The 22,442-nt window shown below is 49.0% G+C and overlaps 1 protein-coding gene across 3 annotated transcripts in view; it reads right to left on the reverse strand.

The window, feature by feature from the left end:
• GNB1L (G protein subunit beta 1 like) overlaps positions 1-15,827 on the reverse strand; it is a 59,284-nt gene extending 43,457 nt beyond the window's left edge. Inside the window, exons 1-4 of one of the 3 annotated variants that reach the window (XM_036014579.1) lie at positions 15,629-15,827; positions 15,269-15,366; positions 14,032-14,091; positions 13,167-13,277 (exon numbers count right to left, since the gene is read on the reverse strand). In XM_036014579.1, coding sequence (XP_035870472.1) covers positions 13,167-13,277; positions 14,032-14,067 — 147 coding nt within the window. In that variant the 5' untranslated portion in view covers positions 14,068-14,091; positions 15,269-15,366; positions 15,629-15,827. The remainder of the gene's footprint in view (positions 1-13,166; positions 13,278-14,031; positions 14,092-15,268; positions 15,367-15,628) is intronic. The other 2 variants (XM_036014580.1, XM_036014581.1) reach the window with 2 other exon arrangements.
• Positions 15,828-22,442: the final 6,615 nt, after the last annotated feature.

Here is a 22,442-nt window from a genome sequence, read left to right on the forward strand (position 1 = left end):
TAGAGCAAACATTAAAAACATATTAGATAACAGCAAAAGGTTTAGCCACAAAGCCAACAGAAAAATTTAAACTATTTGAAAATATCAAAATAATCCAAGAAAAGGCAGAAAAGAGGGGGTAGAAGAACAAAAAATCAGAGGGAGCAGAGAAAACAAAATGGTAAACCAAACAGAACCATATCAATGATTACAATAAATGCAGCCCTGGCTGGTGCGGCTCAGTGGACAGAGTGCCGGCCTGCAAACCAAAGGGTCGCCAGTTTGATTCCCAGTCAGGGCACATGCCTGGGTTGCAGGCCAGGTCCCCATTGGTGGGGGTGCAAGAGGCAACCACAAATTGAGTTTCTCTCCCTCCCTTCCCCTCTCTCTAAAAATAAATAAACAATAACATCTTTTTAAAAAATAAATAAATGTACATGCTCTCAAGATGTTAATTGTAAGACCCAACACTTTTGAGGTGTTGGAAAAAAAATGCAACTATACCTAGAAGAAACCCATTTTAATTTAAAAACATAGATAAAAGAAAATGGGAGGGAGTATATTAATGTCAGACAAAGTAGACCTCAGAATAAGGACTATTATCAGGGATAAGAAGGATATATAAAAATATAAGGCATCAATTCATAAGGAAGACATGAAAGTCCTAAACATGTATTCATCTAACAACAAAACTTCAAAACACATGAAGGAAAAACTTATGGAGCTGAAAGCAGAAATAAACAAATGCATAATTACAGCTGGAGACTTAAACTACTCCTTAGTAATCGATTGAGAAGTGGCCTGAAAACCACACTGGAGCCCTGACTAATACTCCCTACCTACCTACCTAGGTGCCATTACGAAAACACTCCACCCAACAGAAAAACATTCTTTTCAATGCAGGTACAACACTCAGCAAGACAGGCCACACCCTGGGTCCCAAAACAGACCTTTAAAAATGAAGAAGAACCAAAAAAGCATAAAGTACATCCTCTGGCTTACAGAATTAACCTAGAAATCAATCGGTAACAGAAAGATAACTGGAAAAATCTCCAAATATTTGGAAAATAAGCAACACAATTTTAAATAATCAATGGGTTATTTTAAATGAGTCAAAGATGAATTCCCAAGAGAAATTAGAAAATATTTTGACCTGAATAAAAAATAAAATACCAAAACTTGTAGGATTTAGAGAAAAATTAATAGCAGTAAATGCTTCCGTTAGAAAATAAGAAGGGTCTTAAAACAATGACCTAGCTTCCACCTTAAGAAAGTAGAAGAGGAGCAAAATAAGTCTAGAGCAAGTCGAAGGAGGAAAATAAGGTTAGAGAAGTGAAATGGACAACAGTGCCCTGGCTGGTGTGGCTCAGTTGGTTTAGGCATTGTCTCACAAACCCAAAGGTCGTTGGTTCGATTCCCAGTCAGGACACGTGCCTGAGTTGCTGACCACCCAAGGTTGGGGCATGTGTGAAAGGCAACTGATAGATGTTTCTCTCCCTTTCTTCCTCTTTCCCTTCCCCTCTCTCTAAAAATAAATAAATAAAATCTTTTTTAAAAAAAGAAACATGAAACAGTAATATAATAGAGAAAATCAACAAAACCAGAGATTGGATCTTTAAAAAGATCAATAAAATTGATAAATCTAGCTAGACTGACAACCAAAAGAGAGAGAGAAGAAACAAACTGTAATAATATAAGAAGGGTCATCACTGCAGATGCCACCAACACTAAAAGGATGTTATGGAAATACTATAGACAACCCAACACACAGAAACTCAACAACCTAGACTAATGGAACTGAAGACCATGGACTATTAGAATGGCTAAAATAAAAAATAAAAAAACCCCTGACAAAACCAAGTGCTGACTGGAATGTGGAGCAACTGGAATTCTCACACCTTGTTGGTGTGAATGCAAAATGGTACAAGCACTCTGGAAAACAGTTGGGCAGTTTCTTATAAAATAAAATATACATGTATCATATTGCCCAACAGTCCTACTCCTATGTATTTTTTCTAGAGAAGTGAAAACTTACAAGCAAACACCCGCACACGAATGCTTACAGCAATTCTACTGTCTTCACAGTGTCCCAAAGGGGAAATAACCCAAATGATATCCACGGGCGAATGGAACATCTTGAGCAATAAAAAGGAACAAACTATTGACAAATGCGACAACACGGTGACTATCCCGAGAGTTATAGTGAGTAAAAGGCTACATACTATGTGAGCCGAGTTATATGGCATTCTGGAAAAGGCAAAACGAGGCAGAGAGCACAGATGGCCATTGTCAGGGGTCAGGGGCTGGGGTCAATGGGCGGGACAGGGGCTGACTGCCAAGGGGCAGCCAGGGGAGAGGTCCAAGGTAATGGAACAGTTTCTGTATCCACACTGGCAAGGCTGGTGTGGGCAGGTGTTAAGACTCACTGTAAGTACATTTCACAATAATCATAACAGAGTAATAATAGATATTCATGAGTTCATACGAATGGAAAGGCAGGAAAGTGGATGAATCTCCCACACGGAATTCAGAATAACGCATGCAGATGCTCCTCCCTCGAGGAGGCAGGGCAGAACATCCACCCCTGATGAGTGGCTATGCAAAGTGACTTCCTCCCCAAGAGGGCGCTGTGGGGAGGGGCGATGCCAGCAACTTCACAGCGGAGGAACCTCACAACCACCACCTTGGCTGGGGCACCAAGGCCAGCATCCACGGGGGTGTCATGCTGACAGCACATGCCAGTGATATGACGTGATGAGATGGCACTGGTCTTTGAGTTCTGGCTCCCAGGAGCCCACAACCCAAGTCCAATCATGATAAAAACTCACAACGAATCTTGGCTCAGGGAGAGTCTACAAAAGGCCTGACTAGTACCCCTCAAAACTGTAAAGGGTATAAAAACAAGGAGTTTAAGACGCTGTGAGAGTCCCGAGCAGACTAAGGAGACATGACAGCTAAATCCCATGTTGTATTCTGGGCGGAACCCTGGGGCAGAAAGAGGACATTAGGTAAAAACTCAAAAAATCTGAATAAAGTATGGACTTGAGTCAATGACAATGTATCTCTGCCGTTTCGTGATGACTATACCATACTTACTAATGGAAAATGTTAATAAATGGGAACAGGGCTCAGGAATGCTCTGTGGACAAGGTAACACACCGCTCTCTTGGCCACTTTCGCGGGGGGGGGCGCTCTTTTCAGTTAAAATACATTGTACGATGTCTTTGTGCTATTTTCTCTCATGCTATGGGTAATGGCATTTAGTTTACCGCTAATGTGTCATGAAAACCCAGTTTCCTGCTTCGAGTCTTTCAGATTTAGGGCCAATTTCTAATTCTACTCAAGATGACATTCAACAGATTTAATGCCAATTTTTAAGTGCTTCTCCCATTTAAAATAACTTACCATCCTATCTTTGCCCTAATTTAAATAGATTTAAGTTCATCAGTAGTGTCCCCAACACAAGGCAATCAGTATTCAGTTAAGCAAGTTAGTGGGTGACCTTGGCCATGTCATCATTAGGTCTAGAAGCAGAGCAGCAAGCCAGGGAAAGGAAGGACACCGATGGAACAATAGTACCCTCTACCAGCCCAACCTGCTCATTCCTTCTTCGAAGTAGCACAACCATTCTAGCAGGAAAATTCTGGAGTGGCTGGTCCTCTAGCCTGGCAGGAATGGAGGCCCACTCCCTCTGCACCTCCTGGGCCACCAATGGAACCTGAGACATCCTCCATACAGGCTGTGCCTGAGTGAGGCCTCACTGCCCTCCCACCTTCCCGGTCAGGACAGACCATAGCAAAGCCCAGAATCCCAGAATGGGCCCTTGCACTCAGCCATGATGGCCTCAGCTGGCGACCTCATTCTCCCAGCTGGCCTCTCAAAGTTGCACCACAGGCCTGAGGGCCAGGCCAAGACCCTGGGAGACTTCCCAAGGCTGCTGCTTCACATCAGGAAATGGAGGTCTGATCACAGCACCCCCACTGTCTCTGATGTGCACAGAGATCCAGGGGAGCCATCAGGTATGCACAACCCATCGGTGATTTAGAGCAACCCTACACCTCTCAGTCAGTGAGACTCCGGGGGTCAGTGTCCTGTCTACAATGTTGGCTCACTGCCCAAGATGGGGGTGGGACACCCCCATGAGTGATGTCTGGGCCCCCAAGGGGTGGTCCTACCATAAATCAGGACCCCTGTAGGGAGGCCAGGCTTGCCCCTGAAGTCTACAGAACAGCTGTATCCAGATGAGGCAAGGGAAGGAACAGCCTGCTGGGATGAGATCCGATCCCCTTACCTGCAGCTCATGGCCACATAAAGAACTGGTCACACTCCCAGACCAAAGAAACACCACACGGAAGGACCTGGGTAGGTGGGCGGACCAGCCAGGGCCCCAGCCAGCCTGAGCTTGGAGGCAGGTTTGCCCAGGGTAACTCAAACTTCACAAAGAAACCATTTCTGGAATGGGGCTCCGTTGGTGAGTCGAAGTCAAAGGCGCACTTCATAGCTCCTTTCCAAACCCCATGCATTGTCAGGGCCCTTGCCCCTTTGAAGCCTTGGTGAGTGATTGAAGCGTCTACTTTCTGAGGGGCAGATAGCACGGGCCGGTAATCTGACTCTAAGCCCTGGGATAAAGGTAGTTTGTTTCCTCTCAGCCCGTCTGTCAACACCTCCTCAGTAATTAGCCCTAATTATTACCAAGGGCCAGCCTCCCATTCGGTTATTAAATCAGAAATAGTATCATGGCCGGGCATCTGTCAACGCCCGGCTGGCGACCTTGGATTCATTGAATCCTCTGTCAGTATCCATGGCTTCAAAGATGCAGATCCTGGGGAGGGTTCCGGGATGCAGCCTGGCCAACCCTGCCCCAGAGGGAAGGAGGGAGGAAGGGAGAGAGGGAGGGAGAGAGGGAGAGCGGGAGGGAGCAAGAGACGCTGGTGCCACAAGCAGCCCAGCCCTGCACACCTTAGGCCTCAGAGCCCAGTGGGAAGGTGGGAGGGAGTCCAGCACTGTCCCTGTACCCGCCTCCCCCACGGCAGCAAGTGCACACCCCAACCACAGCCATTTCCAACTCCCCAGGTCATTGATACAACTATGTGGGTGTGTGGGGGGTGATAGGCACACCCCCAACAGCCCTTTCCCTAAAGGACCTCGGGTGCATCCCAGGCCTGCCTGCTTTCTGCACATCTGTCTCCCAGGAGCAACAGGCAGTGGCCTTGGCCTTGACTGATCGATCTGGGCCTAAGGTTGGGCAAGGCCCTGTTCCCAGGGTGCACAGGGAAAATCCTCGAGCCCTGCTGCCAGGAGCCCCCTCTGAGCCTCGTGTACAGCCTGGGCACCCCTGCAGTAAGGCATCTCCCTATGGGCCGGTGAGTCCCCAAAGCAGAACTCAGGGTACAGCTGGAGACAGGTTTCGGTGGTGGAACCAAGAGTGTCACACTCCTGAAGGCCCTGGGGTTAGGACAGCCACCCACCCGTTTCTGGCCTGAAACCTCCCTTTTATCCACAAAAATCGAGTCACTTGCCCCATAACATAGACCTTCTGCTCTCGCAAATCTCAGCCACCCCCTCCAGCAAAATAGATTGCCTCAGGCAGGAGCATGCAGGCCCTCTCCTCCCTGGGGGCAGTGTCCCAGGCCCCTTGGGGCTGGCTGCCAGTGATTCCTGTGAAGGCCTAAGGAGCCTCCTGGCCTGCAGTGAGTTAGGCGTTGCCTCCAGCACCTGGACACTCACCCACCATGTCTAAAAGCACCCCCTTCCAGATCTGTGTTTGGGGGAGAGAGAAATGGAGGCCAGGTTATAGCCGAGTCTCCCAGGACCAGGAGCCCCTGCTGGAGTTAAGGCTCACATGGTATGGTCAGTGCCCAGAGTGAGCCCACCTCGGCCTATTCTTCCCTCCTGCCATGCCACAGACAATGCCCTGGCAGAGCCAGGCTGGGCTGGCAGAGCCTTCAGGAGGTGAAGGCATGGTGATGTCTCACAGTAAGGCTGGAGGTATGAGGGGCGAATGCCCAGTCTGCCCGCAGTCAGCAAGGGCCTCCCACAGCCGTGGGTGCTAAGGTTGAGAGTCACAGACTTCTCCTCAGGACTGGGCTGAAAGGAAGGAAATGCCAGGGTGAGGGGCCGCTGGGCTGCAGGGGCAGGCAGGATGGGTGGGCAGGGCCTCTCCATGAACAGGTGTCTTGAGCTGCAGCTGAGGACATCCGTTACCCCCAGGAGCAGGTCCAAGGAATCTGGCGAGGTGGCAGGAAGGAAGCCCGACTGAGGCATTTTCTGCCATCCTGCCCCAAAGCACTTAGGGGCAGGGGTGGGAACCTGGCCAATGATGAGCCACCAGCCTTTTTGTCCCTGGCGAACACATGGAAACGCATGTTGTTTTACAAGAAGGGTGGCCATCCTGTGTGCCAGTGTGAGACTCTGGGGCCCACTTCTGCCATGAGACCTGGTGCACAACAGCCATCTGCCCAGTGCTGAGGGTGACGCCCAGACAACACTCACCTAGGACATGGAATGGGGGCCAACTCCTGCAGGCTGGTGCCCAGGCAGCTTCTAGGAACCAATCCCACTTGGAGAGGGGTCCCTAGACATGGCGGTGGTGACGTACTTTCTGACAGGGATCCATGCAGTTGCCCCCGTGGCGGAGGCCATCTCGGATGGAGGAGTCCCCCCAGCGATTTGTCTACCAGGCATGCGAATAACATGCCTGCAGATGCATGCACGTTCACAATGGACCGAAGGTGTGTGCACACATGTCTAGGGGCACACACCCACATATGTATACTCTCACTGATGGCTGCCACTAGTGCTCGGTTGAAGTTTGAGGGAGAGAGGGGTCAGGGACAGTGATCACAGCCCCAAGGGGCCTGCTGCTTCCCAGGCACATGCCAAGTAGAAGTTCTATTTATAGGTGGTGAAAGTGAATCTAGGAGTTCAACAACTTGCTGGGAGTGGTGGTGGTGGGGCACTGAAGGGGACCAGGAGGCTGAAGTAGGCATCATGAAGTGTGCGCCTGGGGTGGGTGGGGCAGGCGCCCAGGGACACAACTGCACTGGCACTGGGTCACCCGGACGGTTACCACCAGCCCAAGGCTCCCATCTGTGTCCTGATTTTCAGGGGAGGAACACAGGGACTCCGTGGTGCCCCAAGGGACAGCACACTCACCAGGTGCCCAATCAACACACCTGATCTCCTGACTTACAGGCCCTCACCTACACTGAGCGGGTAACAGGAGTGGGGAACGGATGGATGCACGAAGCTGCCAAGTTTGGGGGCTTGTGTCCTCCACAGCAGGGCCTATTCTATCCTAACCCATCAAGGACCCCGTTTCACCTTTCCCACAGGGCAGGTGACTGTCAGCCTACAGTGCTGGGTGCCATGCAGGCCAAACCAGTTCCTGGTGCCATTGCTCATACACGCTGGCTCCCTTTTCAGGCTCTCTGATGCCTACAGCAGAACTCTCTGCACACTGAGCCACCACAGACTCCAGTCAACATAAAAGGCAAAGCATTGAGACTTGGGAGTATGGGGTCACGTCTTTGACCCTCAGGTAGGGAAATGTTTCTTAAGTAAGAGGAGTACGGCACACAGAACTGGGCACTTCCTGCTCCAGGGGCCTAGAGGGGCTCTGCACGTGGCCTTCCGTGACTCTCAGAAGGGTTCTCGTGACAGCACTGCCCAGAAATGCAAAAAAAAAAAAAAAAAAATCCATGTTGGGCAGTATGATGGCCGAAATTGTGTCCCCTCCCCACCCCCAATTTAGAATTCTAATCCCCAACACCTCAAAATGTGACTGTTATGTGGAGATGGGGTCTTTAAAGGGGTAATTTAAGTTAAATTAGGTCAAATGGGTGGGCCCTAGTAATATGACTGGTGTCATCATAACAGGTAATCAGGACAGACAGGCACAGAGGGACAAGCATGTGAAGGGGAAGAAGACAGCCATCACAAGCTAGGGGGAGGAATCACCCGTGTAGATACCTTTATATCAGACTGTTAGCCTCCAGAATTGGGGAAAAATGTATTTGTTGTTTGAGCCATGTGGCCTAGCAAAGGCACACAGGCTTCTCTCCAGACACTGAAGCCGCCCGCCACCCACTGCCTGGATGGCTGCAATCCCGAGAGTCATGCTGAGTGGACACCAGCTCTTCTCAAGACTGAGTGCCCAGCCACAACCCATGGGAAGATCAGCCACTCTCATCCATCCAAACTCAGGTGTACTTGTCTCCATGGTAACAGTAACAGAAGGGGAGACACTTGTTACTTGTGGTCCACTATGGTGTTTCCCCTCTGTGGTCATGGAAAAACACATCCAGTGGGGCTCCTGTTGTCATGGGTCCGTATGGGACTAGAAAGGGCAGAGTTGATCTGTGACATGAGGGTGGGTGGCCGCCATGCTAGAAGTTTGTTACTGCAGCACAGCCTGGCATATCCTGACTGATACAATGGATAACAGCTTCACTGACCTCACTCTGTGCTGCTGGGCCTTTGGGCTGTTGCCAGTTTTGCTGCAGTGAGGCTCACTTGGCAGTCCCTGAGGCTCAGGCCACTGTGCAGGCCTTATGTCACTGAACCCCTCCCCCAGCCCCCATGCCCTATGAGGATAAACTATTCTAACGGCTCTGACAGGTCAGGTGACACACGGAGGACTGTCAGCTTCCAGCTGGCACAGGCAAGGTGTAACCAAGCTCAAGTCCACTCTCTGAAGCCCCACACCTACTGAGGAGCGAGCAATGACCACCTGCAAGCAGACAAGTGGTCAGCGTCTATGTGCCCAGAAATGTCACATGCGCCAAAGGCAGCATTCACTACTCCAACCAACAGCATGAAAAAGTATGTTTCTCCATGCTCAGCAATCCTGGTACCTAAACTTTTACAGTCAGTCCTGGAATCACAGACTGGAAAAAAATCACCCCCACTACTTTAATTATTTTTTAAATGTTGAAATTTTTAATTTGTCTGGAGTACAGGCTGGTATAAACAGGGAGGAAGGTATCCAGTTGTATTACTTCCCAGATGGCTGCCCAGTTGTTCGACTCCTTTTACTGAACAATCCACGTTACCCCCATTAATTTGAAACACCTCTAGTGTGAACTAAATTCCTTACTTGGCTTTATTCCATAGTTCTCTATTCTCCTTTGTTCATCTGTCTGCATCAATTTCCAAGCACCTTCTTTATTGCAGCTTTATAAAATGTTCAGTATCTCATAGGACCTTTTCCTTAATAGTTCCGGTGCTAGAATTTTCTTTGGACACAGGTACTTTAAAAAACCCTCCCATAGTGCCCGCAGTGTCCCATCCTTAATAAATAAGAGCTGTGGGTATTTCCAAGGGACGTGAAAGACACACATGATCTAGAAGGCAGGCCCTCGCACCTCAGCCAGCGCTCTCCTTAGGGTCGCCAGCCTGTGTGGAGAGCCAGGAGTGCCGAGTGCCCGAAGGGCCCTCCTCCCACCAAGCACGGCAGGGCCTCCTCTCCGGCCCTCCATGTGCCTGCTCACCCACAGTGGGGAAGCAGCTAGGTCACTGCATCTGCCTGAAGGCAGAGGAAGCTGTCATTCTGCAACACCATACCCATTCCCTGCGTGGCAGGCCAGTCCAGAGTCCTCCCATCCTCGCCTAATGCCACCCAGGAATGGGCGACTTTGCCAGCACCACTGAGGCCCTGCCCTCTCCTCCTTTCCTTTCGTGAGGGCAGAGCAGCCACCCTAAGACCCATTCCCCAAATTAAAAAAGAGGTCATCAGGCCTCTCCCCAAGTCCCCCGGGCCTGCCCTGGCAGGCCCTCAGGAGAGGTATGTCAGACTATAATCCAAGCCCACAGGAGTTGTCTGGGGCCTGAGGGAGGGAAGGCTCCAATGGGACAGGGGGTTGGAAGGGAAAATGACAACCCTGAGCTGAGGGTCCACTGAATGGAGACAGGAAAGGCAGTCTGTGAAGAGCCAGCCACATACCAGGGGTGTCAGCTGGGCCATGGGTCCCAGAAAGCCGCTCTAGGTCCTACTGCCAGAGCAGTTTGGCCAGCTCAAAGGAGGGCCCTTCTGATTATCACCAACCACACCAGACGTGCAGGCAGCCAGGCCGCAGCTGACGGGGGTCAGCGGGAGCAGTGGGACCTGCGCCTGGGCAACAGCACAGAGGGGCAGCAGTGCCGCCCCTCACAGGAGCACTGTGGCTGGGGCTGGCTAGGACGTTCAGGGACTCTCCACACCTAAGCAGAATCAGACCACATGTGATTGCTTTTGTCAGCTTGCTTGTTTTGCTTTTAGGGTTATATCAGCCTCCCATCTATTTCCAGGATTTGCAACTGGTTTACTTACAAGGTATCTGTGCCTTAAAATAACTCACACATAAAACCCTCTGAACCCAGGGTTTTTCTAAGTGATAGTAACTAAATAAAATAACCCCAACAATGTACTTTACTTCAAGTTTTTTTACTGTATGTTTGCTTATTACACTTTTTCCTAGCATAACTAGTGTTAGTTGCAGCTCCTGTTTCCACTTATTTCTTCCTCCTACTTTCCAGGAAGGTGTTCTCTCGTTTTGTTTGCACAACCATAAAACTGAAAGGGGCTTGCCATTCCCATTCAGTCTGGCTGGAGGGAGCTCCCCAGCTCAGCTCTCGCTATTAGAAAACCCATCCTTGTACTGAACAGGTCTTTCTTCATTCCAGTCATCTGGCCCCCGGGGGCCTCACAGCTCCCTGCTGCCTGCTCCTCGCTTCACCTCCCCTCTCAGAAGTCGGGTCTCAAGGCCACACTCCACCTGTCAAGCCTCCTATTCCCACCCAGTCAGCCCAACTCCTCAACCAGACCCTTCCATCCTCCAAGCTCCCAACCACGCATGCAACACTGACCTGGCGTGCTCATGGCTGGGGCCTAGCCTCCCTGTAATGGGCCCAGTGTTGCTGCCAGTGGAACAAGCTCTGCTTGTCAGCAGTCACCACACCGCAGGCTCAGCCATGGATCCAACACACATTTAATGAGCACCGGTTGTGTACCAGGACACAAGCTAAGATGGAGCCCCTGCCCTAGAGGCTCACAGTCTACCCTGAGGTACAAGTCATGTAGTGTGAGGGTTTAGGTGCTGAAATAGCAATGTGCAAGAGTGGGCAAGAAGGCAGGGGCTGTTGAAAAGTGGGAGGGCAGCAGGTGTAAAGGCATTGAGACGAAAAATCCAAGAAAACCAGGTGACTAGAATGTTAACATACAGAGGGAAAAAATGCCTGGAATGGAGTTGAGGCTAAAAGGTGGCCTGCATCTCCCCTTCCTGTACTGAGCCTTCCCAGCTGACCAGGGCTACTGACAAACCCACAGAAAAGCATCTTTCTCCACCAAGACCATCCGACTCACACTCCACAATGAGAGTGGCCGCTTCCTCCATGCAACCTTCCTTCAATTCCAGCCCAGAGGGCAGGCCACGGAAAGCAGATTGTGGGGGAAAGGGACAAAGCAAAGACCATCCAGGGACCAGATCCAAACAGGGCTGGCATGACAGACAATGCAGTTGCAGCCAGGATTTGGGGGAGGGGGGTAGTTTGTATGTGCTTGGGTGGGTAGGGTTTACAAAGATAGTACAAACATCTGATGGGGACCGATCTACAGAACTCTGCCCAGCTAGTAGGAACAAACCTGGGTGAGACAGTCCTCCCAGGGCAGCTGCGGGGATGCTACAGAGAGCCTAGCACAAAGCAGCCTCTGGGCCACCAGGGAAATCACAGAATGAGTATAGGGCAGAGGCCAATGTTCTCCTGTGGTGGGCGAGGGGGTTGTTTGTACTCAGACAAGGTAGAGTCCAAACAGGTGCACCTCCTGCCCAGCAATGGGGCAAATGGACAGTGCAGCACATGGCAGCACTATGTCTAAAGTCACCTGGCAATGCCACTTCGTCTTGATGGGGGGCTGTGGAGCTCCTTGGCTACATGGGCCACTTCATCACGAGGGCCACTGCTGCACCTGCCTGGACCCTGTTTAGAATCCAGGGCTGCAGGATGGAGAGCAGGAGAAAATAGTGGCTCTCCTGGGGTCTCTGGGGTGTCCACTACCCCCTGTAAGTCATCTAAAGATGCCTCCTGGTCTTCTTCTGCCTCAGAAACCTCCTCCTCCCTCTGCTGGGGTTCTGGACTCCCTGGGAGAGCTAGATCTAGTTTCTGGGTGGAGGAGTTAGCAGATTCTGGAAGTACAAGGACAGATTTGGGTGCCTCCTCCCTTGGCTGAGAGGAGGCTGGCCCCACCAGACCAGGTTTGGTGCTGCATGCAGAATTGGACAAGGCAGGAGGCTCAGCAGGCCCAGGATTACTTTCCTTGGCCAGCTGCTGCTCAGGCAGAGCATTTCTGAATGCAGAGATGGAACTAGGAACAGCAGGTATGGCCAGAGTGGCTGGGACAGGCCTGGGGGTAGCGCCCATGTTGAGTGCCAGAGTGTCTGAGAACCTAGCTAGGTACTGCCTCACAACAGGCAGCTGTGGGGCCACTGGAGGCTGGCTCAAGGAGGGGGCAAGGGGCAGGGCACTGCAGCATAGTACTCAGAAAAACTGTTCGGGTCCTGAATAACCTCCTCAAAATCCTGGCAAAAGCGCTCATAATCATCAAGCAGGGGTAGATCCCCGTCAAGGTAGGGGGCTGCCCATGCCCAAGCAAGGCCTGTCAGGTGCCCGAGGACCTCGCAGACACGGCTGAGGTTGTCCTAGTAGTGCTTGAAGTGGAAAGACATGTAATCACCAGCTGAGCCAGAAAGCGGTCCAGCAGCAAGGGGGAGCCATCAAAGGTGCCTGGGTCTGAGCCTGGCACCCAGGGGAAGTCCACCCTGAGGAGTCGTGGGCCACCCTGGCAGGGGGACCCCTTTCTTTGGCCTCATCATTCACTGCGCTCTTCTGCTCCATGATTGTGCGCACACACACAGGGTCCCCACAACAGGGCTGCTCAATCCAGTGATCCACTAGGGGGGAATATGCAACCCCAGGAGAGGCCCAGTCAATCTCCTGCCAAGGGTGTGCATTGGGCATAATTGGCTGCATCTTGGATGGGATTTTGAGGACCCTGCCGCCAGCACCAGCCACGAAGCATACTGGGAATGCTGCACCAACTACTACAAAGAAGGGGAGAAGGGAGGAAGAGATAGCGTGGGAGGGGAGGGTGGTCAGAAGCGACACTTAGGACACGAGAGGACAGAGATGGGCTGGAGAGGGGCGCAGCAAACCCCAGGCGGTCCAGGCAAGTGCTGAGGGTCAGAGGAGCTGACAGCTGCGGCCTCAGGACAGCTGAGAAGAGCTGATGGGACTGTCAGACGCAGGTCACCATCCAGGGCAATCTGTCCAAAAACAAGCAGAGACTTGGCCCGACCATCACCATGAGGCTGCAAGAGGAGGCAATAAGCAGGCAAACCCTAGGTAATCCACAAGGAGCTCTGAATGGAATGAGGGCCTGGGAGGTCCAAGAAGGCGGGCAAATGCCATCTGTGACATTTTAAGGACAAGGTGTGATGGCAAATGCTGTCAGTACCAGGAGAAGGAAAGGGGGCCAGATCAGAACCCCCCAGACTCCCTTGAACAGCCAGGCTATCTGGGGATTTTAGGAGAATGACAATAGCAGCCTTTTACTGAGTGTTGTATCCACACCAAACACTGACCATCTCATAAGGTCGGTACCATAATAATGGTCCCCGAGGCAGAGTGGTGAGTGAAGTCACTTATCTGCAGCCACATACCAACCAGTAAGTGGCAGAGGCAGCTGAACCTGGCTCTAGAGACCAAACACTTAACCATCAACTTCACCACACCAGTTACGCACTATACAGTCTGCTTAGGAGGAGTTTTCTAGCTTCCCCAAACACGAACACTAACTTATGACACAGACAGACATAAGATTCTTTTGCATCACTGCATCAGGAGCATGGTAGATGCCACCTAAGTGTGTGACAGAAGCCCAGGTCTTCCAGACTCACCTCACCACTCAGAGTACAGCCTACAGGCAATGCCATCCCGACCCCAAACACCACCTCCCTGCACCTCCTTCCCTGTCAAAAGCCCAGTATCTGATGCCCCAAGTTTAAACCCACTGGTTACCTTCCTCCTGCAAAGGGCATGGACAGCGATGATCATCTGTCCTGGGTAGCTCAAAGAGCCCTGAAGTGGGAAAGGAGGCTGTAGCCAAGAGCAGGCACAGTTCTCTTCCAGTGCAAGCAGTGCCCCCCACAGGCTCTCACACTGCCTGGCCTAATAGCAGCCACCTCCCCAGTCTCTGAAAACTGGAGGTCCACTCACGGCCTCCACAGAACTCTCTGCTTCACCCCAACTTGTACAGTTTATCTGACAATGCCTCCACTCAGTCCCCAGGGCACCATCAATTCAGACCTAGGGGCACCACGGCCTGCCCACACCTTCACGTGCAGTTTGCTATGTGTTCATCTACCCCTAATGAGAGTGAGTTCCTCCAGGAAAGCACAGCTCTGTGTCTTTCTGTCCAGAACCTCCCAGGGTGGCCTGCAGCACTCAACGCTGCCAGGGCCACCAACCCCTACGGTTGCCACCGGAGCATTACGGAACCTCTCAGACACAACCTCTACCTTGGGGGTGGCCTTCCATGTGGAAAGCCCTTTCCATCTTAATACAAGCAAAAAATATGCTAGGGCCTGCCAGCAGCAGTGGCCCAAGGAGAAGCACAGGAATGCAGTATACTCAGAGTCCAAGCTCTGAAAAGCAATAACCACACTGCAGCTCCTATCACAAATCTGAAGTTAGATATCAGGCTGCCCAGAGAGACCATGCATGTCCCATGCCCAGGAGCCAACACACTACCCAGGTCTCTGCCCTCCCTCTCTCCCAGTCTGGACCTCGCACCCCTACTCAGAACTCTAGCTTGTCACCTTCCCGCTCATCAGCATTCCTGTGTACTCTGCAAACTTAGGATGAAAACTCTGCGCCAAAGAGCCAGCCCTGCACATGCCTGAACCTTTCTAAGCCTGGGCCTGACTGGTGAGAGAACCTTGGCTCTTCCATGCCTATCAGTCTATTGATCTCTCTCATTGCTCTCCCCACCCTGCCTGACACTGAAGAATTCTATCAAGGAGCAGGTAACGCGCACCCACGAAGCACCTGCCTCCGCAAAGTCAAAGCCAGCACCCTGCAACACCGGAAGATTCTCTGCTCCAAGGAGACCCTGAGGTCCCAGAAATAGAATAACTTGCCTCACAGCAAATGCCTCTACTTTAGGGCAGACCACTGCACCACCCCTCCCGCAACCTCCATGCAGGAAACCGCGGGGATTTGAGCTCATAAGCTCCACCGCAATAAGGCGACCCACCTACAGCTACGCCAGGCACCCACGAAGAGGGCCCAAGAATCTGCAGCCAGAGACCTTGCAGACGCGTTTCCCTCCGAGGGCGAGAGTCCAAGTGTCACCTAGAAAGTGGAGAACAAGATCGACCGCCGTGAGGAGAGTGAAGGGTGCTACTTCTAGAGACGGAGACGGCGGGAACCAACCGAAAATGATTCCAGACGCCCCCTCAGCCCCCGGCGTGGACTGATAAACTGAGGCCCACTAGCCAAGGCAGCAGGGACCCAGTCCGACGGCTCCGAGCACGTCTCTGCAGAAGGGTATGTGGGAAGGGACGGAGGGAGGGATCCCACCGCCGGACGCCCGGGTTTTCCCCGCCCCACTGACCCTCGAGCCGAAGATAGCAAATCCAACTCCGAGCAGCAAGGAGCTCAAAGCTCCACAGCGTTGTGCAGCCACACCCCCTGCTTGCGCACGGCCTCCCCGCACTGGCTCTCGGCCCACCGTACACTGCACTCCCAACCGGGCTGCGCCTGCGCCGTGCGTCAAGGGGCCGCGGCCGCGCAGACGCTCCCCAGTCCTGCCAGCGAGGCAGCGCCGCGCGAGGGGTGATGGGATCAGTCTCAGCCCCGCGCCGCGCCAAGTGCCACGAGAGCACACGGGGTGTCGTGCGCAGGCGCGGAGCGGGCGTAGTAGGCGGAGCTACGCAGGAGAGCGGGTGGGGAATATGCTGCGGGTGAGCACTGAGTAGCTTGTGGGAGGGGCTACGACGCCCGGTGGCTCCCGCAGAAGTGCGGGGACTGATGCCACTGCAGCTGGGGGCTGCGGGCACTAGGTAGGGTTTAGGCATAGAGGGACCGCGGCTGTCTTTTGTAAAGTTTCTCTCACCACCCAGTATTCCGTGGTCAAAGGGCCTGGTTCTACGTACACATTTCCAGCGCAGAGCGAGAGGGCCAGGCAGCGCTTTCCCCAAGGACCTTCCCCCTGCATTCTGACAGGCAGGGCCTGTGGGTTTCTCATCGTTGGTGGGTTTACCTCTACCCCAGCCAAGGCTGGACCCAGAGAGGACAATGAGAGTAGGCTGCAAAGGCCAAGCCTGCTGCCCAGGAGTGGAGTGCTGGTCAGCACCCAGAGATGCTGGAAAAGCCTTTGGAGGATGAGGTTGGGGGCTCCTCGCTTGCACGGCCCGTTGCCTCCTCCCGCCCTCACGGCGCCTAGGCAAGAGGTGGGGGGGAGGTGCCAGACCCCAGCTCAAGGACCGTAGGCCAAGGACTTGGATGCAGGCCAGGAGGCACTGGGGCCACGGACAGCCGAATTTACTGGAAAATGATCTTTCCCAAGGCGAATGCACATGTAACACACCAGCTCCCTTTCTGCCCTGGTCTAGTGACTCTTTTCATGAAAGGATCTCTGAAATGTTATCTGCATTTACAACCAAACTCACTTTCTTTGATCTTTGAAACACAAATCAAAGATCACATTGTACCTTCACCGGGTCTGTGGGGCTTTCAGCGACCTCCGCCAAAAATAATAAAAGTGGCACCCGGCCAGGAAACGCCTCCTTGAAGCGTGAATGAAACTTGTATTTTTCAGTTGTATCTTTCCTAATTGACCTGATAATTTAAACTTCCTGCCTCAAAGGACAGGGGGAGTTCCCGACAATTTGGCTTACCTCAGGCAATAGGCAGCAAAGGCCAACTCAGAGTCCATAAGCAGGCTTGTGCCAAAGACTTAATTCAGCTGGGCCAGGCCATCAGAAAAAGACTTTTTGGTCCAAATTTTTTTTTTTTTAAATTCAGGCCATCCAGGTATACGAGTATATATATTTTAATTGTGGTAAAATATACATAACATAAAATTTGTCATTTTAACTATCTGTAGGTACACGGTTTGGTGGCACTAACTACACTGCATTGTTGTGCAGCCTTTCACTGCTATCCAGCTCCAGCCCTCTTCATCCTCCCAGACAGAAACTGTCCCCATGAAACGCCAGCTCCTCACCACCACCCTTTCCCCAGCCCCTGGTAACCTCTGTTCTACTGTGTGTACATTAATTTGCCTATTGTAGGTACTTTCTGCAAATGGAAGCGTACATTGTCATTTCACTTAGTGTTTTAAAGGTTCATGTGTGTTGTAGCATCTGTCAGAATTTTGTTTCTTTTTCAGACTGAATAGTATTCCATTATATTTACATTCCACATTTTGTTTATCCATTTTTCTGTTAGTGGACACATAGGTTGCTTCTATCTTTTGGTTACTGTGACTAATGCTGTTAGGAACATCAATACTCAAACATCTATTTGAGGACCTGCTTTCAAGTCTTTTAAGTATATACCCTGAAGTGGAATTGCTGAATCATATGATAATCCTATGTTTACTTTTTGAGAAACTGCCAAACTTTTCCACAGCAGCTGCACCATTTTACATTCCTGCCAGCAATGCACCAAGTTTCTAACTTCTCCACATCCTCACAATCATTTGCTCTCTTCTGCTTTTTTGATAGTAGCCATTCTAATGGATGTGAAGTGGTATCTGGAGGTTTTGGTTTGCATTTCCCTAGTGACTAGTAATATTCAGCATCTTTTCATGTGCTTGTTGGCCGGGCATATGTCTTCTTTGGAGAAATGTCTATTCAAGTGTTTCCTCATTTTAAATTTGGGTTATTTGTTTTGTTGTTGAATTGTAGGAGGGATGTTTTTTTTTTATATATTTTGGTTACTAACCTCGTATCAGATTCATGACTTGCAAATATTTTTCCCACTCTGTGAATTATCTTTTCACTCTTTTGATAGTTTTCTTTGATGCACAAATCTTTTAATTTTGATAAAGTAGAATTACCTATTTTTTTCTCTTGTTGTTTTTGGTGTCGTATCTATGAAATCATTGCCAAATCCAATATTGTGGAGATTTCCCCTTGTTTTCTTCTAAGAGTTTTATAGTTTTAGCTCGAGGTCTTTGATCTATTTCGGGTTATTTTTGTATAACTTGGTGTCATTTTTTGCATGTGGATATCCAATTTTCCCAGCACCATTTGCTGTAAGGACTGTCTTTCCCCACTGAAGGGTCTTGGCACCCTTGTCAAAAATCAATTGACAATAGCCCTGACACATGTCACTCAGTTGTTCAGATGTCGAGAGTTCCACAAAGCAAAAGCTTGCTGGTTCGATTCCCAGTCAGGGCACATGCCTGAGTTGCGGGTTGGGTCCCCAGTTGGGGGCATGTGAGAGGCAACCACACATTATTGCTTCTCTCCCTGTCTTTCTCCCTCTCTCTAAAAAATAAAATAAATAAAATCTTTCTTTAGAAAAAGATTATTTTAGTTATTGAGGTCCCTTGAGATTCTATATGAATATTAGAATGGGTTTTTCTATTTCTGAAAAAAAAAAAAAACTGCTGGGACATTGATAGGGATTGCATTTAATCTGTACATTACTATGTGCATATGGATATTTTCATAATATTGTCTTCCAGTCCACGAGTATAGGACGACTTTCCATTTATCTAAGACTTCTTTCATTTCTTTCAGTGATTTTCTTGTATTTTCTAGTGTACAAGGCTTTTGCCTCTGTGGTTAAGTTTATATCTCTATATTTTATTCTCTTTGATGTTATTCTAAATGGAATTGCTTTCTTAATTTCCTTTTTGGATTGTTCATTGTCAGTGTATAGAGACATGCTGAGTTTTGTGTGTTGGTTTTATATCCTGAAACTTTGCTCGATGCATTTATTACCTCTAGCAGTGTTTTTGTGAAATCTTTCAGGTTTTCAAAGTAGAAGGTCATATCATCTGCAAACAAATAATTTTACTTCTGCCTTTCCCATTTGAATGATTTTTTTCTTTTTCTTGCCTTACTGCTCTGGCTAGGATTTCTAGCACTAAGTTGACTAGAAGTGGCAAGAGCAGGAAGAACTTCCAGTTTTTCACCATTGAGTATGATTTGGCAGTAGGTTTTTTACATATGACCTTTATAATATTGAGGAAGTGTCCTTCTATTCCTAGTTTATTATTTTTTATGAAAAAATATTGAATTTTATCAAATGCTTTTTCCTGTATCAGTTGAGATAATCACGTGGGTTTTTCCTTTCTTTCTATTGATACGTTGTATTACATTTGATATACATTTTTAAAATGGTTTTCACTTTCCTGTGAGCTGGATCCTTTGGAGGATCCCGTGCTGCTTTTTCAGCCATGTAGTGGGAAAAGCTAACTTTGCTGGGAGCCCATCAAGGGCACAGCATGTGATCTCCAGCTTCTCCTCCAATGATGAGGCAGGAGTCAGCTCATTTCACAGATGGAAAAGCTAGGCTTTGTGAAGGCCAGGACTTGTCTGAGTAATGGTAAACTTGAGAATTCCTGCCCAGCTTGCAGCCCCTCCTTTGGGAGTGCTCCCGTTTGTCTTGGGTGCTACATATGACAGTTTGAGTTGGGAGGCCCAGAGGCAGTGGTCAGGCAGGGGGGATTGGAACAGGGACTTTGGCTCTGAAGTTTTCGGGATTGATGTCAGCACTGTGGCCCCCCAGAGACGGGGGCAGCAAAAAAGCAGGGACATGCAGCTGCCAAGAGAGCTGCCACCAGCTGCGTAAGGACTTCAGCCTCTCAAGCCTACCCATGTTTCTTGTCCTTGGACCTTTATCAGAGCCCTTCCCTGGAGTGAGCTGGTTCAGAGCCCAGAACCAGGAGAGGCAGAATCTCTGTTCATAGAGCCCCTTCCTGCTCTAACAGAAATTTGAACCCTTTGGGCCTTCTCAGAGGTTCCAGTGTCATTTTCCAGAAAGGGGTCTCTTTCCTGCCCTGCTGGTGGGCTGGCCCCATGTAATTAGTATGGATGCTTCAGAGACCCTTCCAACCTAGCCAGGGGGCTGGACACCTGAGCCTGGTGCCCCCGGGGTTCCTTGTGCTTCAGCCCTGTTATGGAGTGAATGTTTGTGCCAGCCACCCCATCCATATGTTAACATCCTCGCGGCTCCCTGCCCCCCATGTGTGATGATATTAGGAGGTGGGGCTTTCAGGGATATGTATGTCACGAGAGTGGAGTCCTCATAAATGGGACTATTGCCCTTATAACACAGCTTAACAATATCAAATCTTTCAATCCATGAACAGATTATATCTCTTCATTTTTTTAGGTCTTCATTAATTTCAGGAAGCGTTATAGTCTTCAGTGCACAGATTTGCAAGGATTTTCCTAAATTTATCTGTCAACATTTTAAGGGTATAGATACTATTGTAAATACTATTTTAAAATTTTTATTTTCCAGTTGTTCTTTACTACTGTGTAAAAATAGAATTGACATTTTATCTTATGCTCTTGCCAAATTCATCTAATAGTTCTAGTAGTTGTTTGTAAATCTATAAGTTTCCTTAGGATTTTCTATGTATACAACCATGTCATCTACAAATAAAGACAATTATCCTTCTACCTTTTATATATATGACATTTGTATATCTATATAGAGAGAGTGTGCATACATACGTATATGATTTTTTAATTGGCCTATTGCAACGTCCAGGACTTTCAGTAATCAAGTTCAGTGAAAGTGGTAGGAGTATGCATCCTTGACCTCTTCCTAATCTTAGAAGAAAAGTGTTTGATCTTTCACTATTAAGTCTGCTGTTAGCTGTCAATGCTTTTCATAGATGCCTTTTTTTATCAGGTTGAGGGAGTTTCTTTTGAGTCCTAGTTTGCAGTTTTTTTTTCATAACTGGATGTTGGATTTGGTCAAATGATTTTGCTCCATCTTTGCTATGATCACAGTATTTTTTTTTCATTCTGTTAATATGACAAATGACAAGGACTGGGTGTTGAATGGAAAACCGCTTGCATTCCTGGGATAAACCCCACTTGGCCATAATGAATTCTTTGCATGTAGTGCTAGGTTCAAGCACTCATAATTTGCTAAGGACCTTGATCTACATACTTAAGGGATACTGGTTTGTTATTTTCTTTTCCTGTAATGTCTGTGTCTGGTTTTATATCAGGGTAATACTGGCCTCATAAACTGACTTGGGAAGTGTTTTTCCCCCTCTATGTTCTGAAATAATTGGTGTAGGTTGGCACATTGTGGTCTCTATGTCTATACGTTTGCTTCCTTAAATGTTTGGTAAAACTCATCAGTGAAACCATCTGGGCCTGGAGTTTTCTTTATGGGATACTTTTAATAATGAATGCAATTCTTTTCATAGATACAAAGTTATTCATATTTTCTACTTCTTCTTGTGAAAGTAATGTGTCCATGTCTAACTTGTTAAATGTATCAAATTAAGTGTGTTCATAATGTTGCCTTATTATCTTTTTAATGCCTATTAGGATCTGTAACAGTGTTACCTCTTTCATCTCCAATATTGGTCATTTTATTGTCTCCCTCCCTCCCTTTCTCCCTTCCTTCTTTTCTTTCTCCTTTTTCTTTTCTGTTTTTTTTCTTAAATCTTAAAATCCTTTTTTTTAAGATTTTATTTATTTATTTTTAGAGAGGGAAGGGAGGGAGCGGGGAGAGCGAGAGAGCGAGAGAGAGAGAGAGAGAAAGATTCAATGTGTGGTTGCTGGGGGTTCTGGCCTGCAACCCAGGAATGTACCCTGGCTGGGAATCGAACCTGGGACACTTTGGTTCCCAGCCCGCACTCAATCCACTGAGCTACGCCAGCCAGGGCTCTTTTCTGTTTTTTTATTTCTTCTTTTGGTTATAGCAATTCATTTAGTATTTCATTTTAATTCCTCTATTGGCTTTTAGCTGTACCTCTTTGTGTTATATTTAGCAGTTGCTCTAGGAGTCCCAACACACATATTTAGTTTACTGTAACCTACTTAGAATCAACATCGTACCACCTCACACTGCCTGTAAGAACCCTGCAACTGTATGATTCCACTTGCAGCCATCTTTTTGCTGTTGGCATCTGTTCTTTATTCACATGAACCCCACTGTACATGGTTCTAATTCTTACTTTAAGTACTTGGTACTTTTAAAGAAAATAAGAGAGGGAAGCATTAGTCTTTTAAATGTACCTGCATTTTCACCATTTCTGGTTTTCTTCATTGCTTCCGGTCATCAGCCTCAGTGTCCAAACCAGGTGTGATTTCTCTTCTGCCTGGAGAACTTCCTGTCGCAGCTCTTACAGTGAGAGCTTTCTGGTGAGGAATTACCTCGGCTGTCATTTATCCAAAAATGTTTTCCTTTCTCCCTCACTGAAAAATATTTTTACTGTA

The sequence above is a fragment of the Phyllostomus discolor genome, chromosome 13, assembly GCF_004126475.2.
Source record: "Phyllostomus discolor isolate MPI-MPIP mPhyDis1 chromosome 13, mPhyDis1.pri.v3, whole genome shotgun sequence".
NCBI classification, from domain to species: Eukaryota; Metazoa; Chordata; class Mammalia; order Chiroptera; family Phyllostomidae; genus Phyllostomus; species Phyllostomus discolor.